Here is a 6,775-nt window from a genome sequence, read left to right on the forward strand (position 1 = left end):
TGTGTGTGTGTGTGTGTGTGTGTGTGTGTGTGTGTGTGTGTGTGTGTAGGTGCAGTCCTTACACCTGACTGCCACCTTGCCCTTCCCCGCTCTGCTGTGCCAAATACTCGCCCACGGCGTCACCACCTGGCCACTGCTGTGCGCTGCAGTGATTGCATTGTGTACGTCGGTGAGCCTGCGCGTGTCTTTGTGTGTGGGACGCGCCGCTCTCTTCAACAGATGGAGTAACCTAATACGTGTCTCGTTTGCGCCCCGCTGTCCGTTGGCCCTCGCGGTCCGCTGGTGATGCTATCTGGGCCTTACCAGCATCCTGTCTGCTCTGTTCCTGGAATCAGCCCCACCCCCCTCCCGTCCCGTCCCGTAAAACGCGGGGGCACCCGGATTGGGACACAGCTGGTCAGGTGGATCTGCTCTCGGGTTACCTGCGGGAGCGGAGTGGAATGTGTCTGGAAAAACAGCATATTGTTTACAGTCAATGAGCAGATGCTGCTTTTGTTGTAAACAGGCTCATAAAATCCTTACTGAAAGCAAAGCACGCTGGGAGGTTGATGCACGTGTCAGCCTGTGCACGCGTCTGTATGCTAAACAAACTGATGTGTTTTTACTGCAGGCTCAAGACATTTTGACCGCTGTTTGCTTTCTGAAGTCTAAACTTCACAATCAACACGTTTTAAAAAAAGGGTTAGTCAGTTTTGCTTTATTACATAAATCACTTTATGTTCCACCGCTGACGGCTGTCTTTGTAAATGGCCCTCCAGCCCTCCTGCCAGTCCTCTCCCTGCGTCCTGGACAGCTACTGTTTTGTCACCGGGTCCAGGTGGCGGCGGCTTCTTCATCCATCTCCGTGGCGGCTAGAGGTGACACGCCATCAGCCAAATGGATTAGTCTCATTGGCTGCTGTAATGCATTGATGTTTTCCCCTCCCGGGGATAATAGGTGTACGGGCAGCTGATTGATGAGGCCACTATAGGAGCATGTCTGCCTCCGCAGCGTGTCGACCGCAGTCAGTCAGTCAGTCTGGCACGCACCTAGTTTGACTTACGTAACACCCGAGACTGATGGCCCTCACAGACATCAAATATGCTCATTTGACAGGCCGTTCATAGATTATGTGAAAAGCCTGTTTCATGTCGGAGCGGGAGTCACTTGGAGCTTTTTGTGTGTCGGAAGTAAGTGACCCCACCGTGATGCGGATTTATGAGCTTTCTTTCACACTTTGGACGACCTGCGGGACTTGATCACATTTTAATCGAGGGCTTTGATTAATGACACGATACGGAGACAATGTAGGTATTAGGATAAACCGGTGGAACACTGCAGAGCGACGGTGTCAATGGCAATGGGATGGAGCGCTTAATGTGAGGTAAATTAGTGGATATCCATATTTTAATGCACGAGGAAGCTGAGAGGCCTAAACCCCTTGGAGTAAACATTATCTGGCTGTTGGATAGATGTGGAAGAGGAGAGGCAGAGACGTCCCCCCCCCCCCCCCCCTCGCTGCTGATGCGCCTGTAAAAAGCCTTCGGTCTCGGAGGGGAAACGACTTTCCAGCAGCCAGCCTTCTGTCTCCATCCGTGACAGCGACAAAATAAATGCTACTGCTAATTTTAAGCGCGACCCAATATGTTGCATCGGGCTCCCCCACTCCGGTAATGTAGAGCTCTTGACCTCCTCTGGCGTTCACCCAGGATGTCACAGGCCCCTGACACACAGCCCCCTCTCCCCTCCATTAGAGGACACCTGATCCCGCAACGCAGGCTTTCACTGATGAAGGAGAGCGAGCGGCGCGCACAGGAAATGGGCTCGCAACGGTTCGTACCGTGACCCGGGCTACTTAGAGCCACTGGATTGCATCTATGAAGAGCCCTCTAGTCTTTCTCTTTACCATTACAAAGTGGCTCTCCTCTTTGTGGTGTAAGAGATACTACAGGTAGCGGCGGAATCACAGGGTTTGATGTTCACAGAAAGCGGGGAAAAGGGGAAGCAAATAGCTTTGAGGTGGATGTGCATTTTCTCACCGCCTTCAATGTTCCATCAGTAACCAAATATAAGAGGAATTACCAGGAATTGAGCGTCTACGTGTGTGTTTTGTCTCTGCGTGTGTGTGTGGGCGTGTCCTCCCTCCTCCCAGTCTGTCTCCTTGCCTCGACTGGCAATCCGCACATCTGTCTGCTCATTGATCACAGAGGGAAGTGCTTCTCAGACTCAGCGGGGCGGCCGCGGCCCCGAAAAACCTAAACAGATGCGCGCCGCTCCCGAGCATCCTCCTCACACTCAAACATCCTCAAATGTTTCTTTTATAACCCGACTATCCACCCGGCAACGGTTTCACTGAGCACGCATGCTGTTTCCCACCCTGTTTCATATTCACGCATGCACTCAAATGTTAAAACCACAGCCTGACGCTGTTTACCGCTGAGAAAGTTTGGGGATAAATGACTCGTTTAATTCGAGGCAGCGCGACTTCAGCTGAACAGCGGCCGCTGCGGCCACGCTACAGCTGAATAATAGTGTAGCGCATTTTCTCTAATTTAGGATTCTCTGGAGCCAGTTGATGTAAAGGAGCAGTGAGGGAGATTTGGAGGCATGTAATGGTTAAGGTTGCATTAAGCATCTGATCCCAAAACCTTTCCAAGCCTGTAGAGAACTCCGGTGGGCCTCTCTAGAGCCAGTGTGTGGTTTGTCCGTTCTGGGCCACTGTAGAAACATGGCGGTGCAACATGGCGGCCAAAACACAACGATTCTTTGTTTCAGGTGATTGTGCACCAATGAAAACATAGTTTTGAACATTATATTCCATTTCTACCCCTATAATCCTACACACTGCTCCTTTAAATAAATCATCATTTAATTGCAACGAACCCATTCAAACCCAGACACTCAGCCTTAGACGCGGCATGTTATTTACCTTTTACTTTGGAGGCGTAGAAGTATCGTCATAGTGTTTTCACAGATGTATGTCTGTTGCAATGAACACTACACACTGGAACCAGAGTCAAGTGATACTAACTATACTAAAGCAACCGCATTAAAAAAAACAACTTGTGTCTATTATTTCCCTTTCTGTTTCTCTTATCATTTCTGTAAGTTAATGTATTGGGCCATAAAGCTTCAACATGGCAACATTTTCAACACATGTGGAGGTCTTCGCCTCAACTCCCACCACCCAGAATGAATGTATGTGTTCGGATTGTGTTAAAGTTACATTGGAATGCACCGCAGCAGCAGCAGCTAGTCAGAGAGAGGGGGTGATGTGTGTTTTTCTTTTCCTCAGATATTGCCATATTCTCAAATGGACCCCCTCGTGTGCCTGAAATTGCACAAAGAGAAACACATTAAACGTTCTACACAGAAGAGTCAGAGGTGTGACGCCGTGCCCCGGTGCTGTCCGAGGACCCGGTGCTCCGTGCGGGCCGACAAGCTTCATTTGGCCCCCCGAGACGCATGAGGAGAAAGAAATGAAACTAGCCGAGCGAGGAATAAAATGAAATAACAAAGATGAAATGGCTGGCTTTTGTGGCACATAAAAGCAATAAAACTCCTCTAACGATCCCTTAAACCTACGCTCCCCCCGCTTCCCCCCACATGCCCTCACAAAGCAGTAGTGGCTATCGCTCTCAACACAGTGATGTAGTGGACTAGCTGCAGTATAAATGGGATTTGGGCATCCCCAGCTATTCTCCTGTGCAAAAAGCTTCATTTCACTGACTCTCAGCTCCCCCGCTAAGTTCAGTAATGGAGCTAGAAATCCCTTCTGTTGTTGTCGGGGCCCTCGCTCATTTTGCTTCCGGGGTCGATGCAAGAGCTCCGACTTCTTGTGCCACCTTGTTGATAAGACTTCACTGTGAGCCTTGAAAAACGTCACCGATTATTTTCCCTGCTCACGTCGGCCGCGCACCCCTCCCTCCGCCATCCTCCGTATGTTTCTCTCCCTGCAGACTTCCTCACGCCTCTCTCCGCTGACTAATATATTGGCATTAATGCTCTCCTTTAAAAGGGACTTCGTCTTTAAGATCCCGTGAGCTCAGTTCTAGTCCGCTCTTTAGTTGTATTGAAAGATCAATCCCCAGATCTTGCTTTTCATCTTTTCCAGGAGCTTTGCTCTCTTTATATTCCCAGCCATAGTCTGTCCTAGCAGCTTTGTGTTTGTGTGAACAGCCCCATTAGTGAAAATAACAGATTGAGAAAAACTGGGGGAAAGGGAAAGAGAGGATGTGCGTGGGAAGTTTTCTCCCACTGTGATCGTTAACGATGGGATCATGTTTTGGGGGGAATTGCATCTTTTCGAGTGTTTCATGTTTTTGAGCTAAATTGCTGCCTAATTTTTTCTGACAGCTCGGCGTAGTTGTTGTGATTGCTGAGGCATGAGTGCAACAGCTTTCAAAAAGGTGCCCCCCCCCCCCCCCACCCACACTTCTGACTCTTTCCTCATGTTTCTTTCTTGCTCTCTTGCAGAGGCCTTCGACCTGGTGCTGCGTCACGGCCGTAACTTCACGCTGGCCATGCTGAAGTCGGAGTTCCCGGGTCTTGGGGGTGGAGCCCAGAGCTCCGTGGGGCAGCTCTTCCTAGACATGTCGCTCTACATCCTGGGCTCGGACTCCACGGTGGACCACATGGTGGCGGTGCTCTACGGTCGCCTCTTCCCCCTGGCCTACCGCCGCCTGCTGGGCGGCGTCGCGTCCGCTTCGTCCGAGGAGTGTGTGAGAGGAGCCTGGAAGGACTCGGGAGCATTCGGCCCGTATCCCAAACTGATGATGACCCGTCTGTCTCGCTCTCTCCTGGCCACGCGCGTCTTTCTGCAGGCGCTGAACCTGGGCATCGAGGTGGTCAACACCACCGACCACCTGCGGCCCGGCCGGGACTGCGGCCGGGCCCTGCTGAGGCTGTGGTACTGCCCGCACTGCCAGGGCCTGCTGGGGCCGCCAGCCTGCCGGGGCTTCTGCCAGGCGGTGATGCACGGCTGCCTGGGGGGAGCGGCCGAAGTGCAGCCGCACTGGAGGAGCTACGTAGATGGACTGGGGAAGCTGGCCGGTGCCATGAGGAGGGAGCAGGACATGGAGGCCGTCGTTCTTTGGCTGCCTTCCATGATCAAACAGGCTCTCAAGCACGCCATAAGCGCCCGCACCCGCCTCACTGCCCTGGTGAGTCAAGTACACACATGCACACAGTTGCCGTTTTGAGAGACAGGTTGTTGTTGTTTTTTTGTTGAATATGTGAGTCTAGTCTGCCTGAGTCATTGATCCTTTATCTGACTGAGGTTTGTGCAAGTTAAGAATCTATGGCGTTGAAATATCAGCAGCCTAACTCTGCCACGTATTGATAAATCCATGGCGCTGTCCGTGGTGCTGAAGTAGCAGACAGACTTGTAATTGCGCCTTTCTTCCTGCCCTTCTGTCAGTTTCCTTTGCTATCTATACTAAGGATGATAGGCACACACACACACACACACACACATACACGCAGCACTGCATTGTAAAATCCAAGGGCTGCATTGGTGTGGGTGTGTTCCTAGAGATGAGACTGACTGTATTCCAGACTCCAGAACACTGCACTGCTGACAGTTTACAGCACGATGAGACGGTGTTACATCTTATCCTCCATCTCATCAGTTGTAAGATACACATTAGTATGAAGGTGAAGTCACACTCGCACCAATCTCCGTGAATCCTTAAACTGTTAAACTGAAAAGTTCTACAGACTCGCGTGTTTTTGGGGCCTTCAGAGGGTTACAGCCGACTGACTTCCTGCTGAATTCTCACACACAGGAACGGCAAGAAACGAATTTAAGTCAAAGAGTATTTTTAACAGGTTGCATCTCAGAATCACAATTCAAGTCGAATAATAATGAAGTTGCGTTGAACCAAGTTAAATTGAGTAATTGCCACACATTTAAAGGGACCTGCATTTGCAACTGTAGTCACTAAAGTTCATCTTTGTTTATCTTTTGACGTTTAAATTTGCACAGTCACCCCGATGGAAATCGTGTTTGGAAATGCAAAGATGCAATTTTACACGTCTGGACTTTAAACTGCAGCATCTGCCAGATTGTTGACAGTTTTCAATCCGCAGTGCCTTGCCAGTTTTAGTTGACGGACAGCTAATGCGACACTATGCGCTCATGCTGTGCCAAAATAGTGCTCCCACTGAAATGAATGAGGAAGCTGGAGACGGTGCATTCATTTCAGGTCAGAGGACTTCTATTGAGCGAGGGAGGACGAGTGATCCGGGCTACGTTTCTTCCCTCCGACAAAGAAGACGTCACCTCGTAATGAGGAATCTCAAACTGCTAGACACGGCTCCAGCTGAAGCAAACTCAACAAAATAATAGCAAGGAGGCAGAGGGAGGGAGGCGGTCTCGCTGAAACTCGTCTCTCACTCCTCGGCACCGCTGACCCGTTACATGTGTGTTCTCAACTCCGATAAAACCGTCAAGTTTGTTCGTAGCCCACATGTGAAGTCAGGGAGAAGTGCTCATGAAATATGAAGACCTTTTTTTTCTCTCTCCAGCCAGAGCTGCAGAGCTGGTTGTGCTTTTTTTCTTCTTCTTTTGCTTCCTGTAGATCCGCTGAACTTTTCACTCTCACACCCCCGAGTCCCTGCGGTGACCAGGTTTCCACTCAGAACCCATCATTTATTAACACAGAGGTTGACCTCACTTGCTCTACAGCACGAGGGCGTGGCTGCAACAGTGAATCGCTGACTTGGGGGAAATCGCTTACTGTGTGTGCGTGTGTGTGTGTGTGTGTGTGTGTGTGTGTGTGTGTGTGTGTGTGTG

The 6,775-nt window shown here is 50.4% G+C and overlaps 1 protein-coding gene across 3 annotated transcripts in view; it reads left to right on the forward strand.

Moving 5' to 3' along the window:
* Positions 1–6,775, forward strand: part of gpc3 (glypican 3) — a 97,302-nt gene that overhangs the window by 50,435 nt on the left and 40,092 nt on the right. For all 3 annotated transcript variants that reach the window (XM_031858144.1, XM_031858145.1, XM_031858146.1), the window contains exon 3: positions 4,456–5,141. In XM_031858144.1, the coding sequence (XP_031714004.1) occupies positions 4,456–5,141 (686 nt within the window). The remainder of the gene's footprint in view (positions 1–4,455; positions 5,142–6,775) is intronic.

This window comes from Anarrhichthys ocellatus, unplaced genomic scaffold (assembly GCF_004355925.1).
Source record: "Anarrhichthys ocellatus isolate YVR2014 unplaced genomic scaffold, GSC_Weel_1.0 scaffold19, whole genome shotgun sequence".
Taxonomy (NCBI): Eukaryota; Metazoa; Chordata; class Actinopteri; order Perciformes; family Anarhichadidae; genus Anarrhichthys; species Anarrhichthys ocellatus.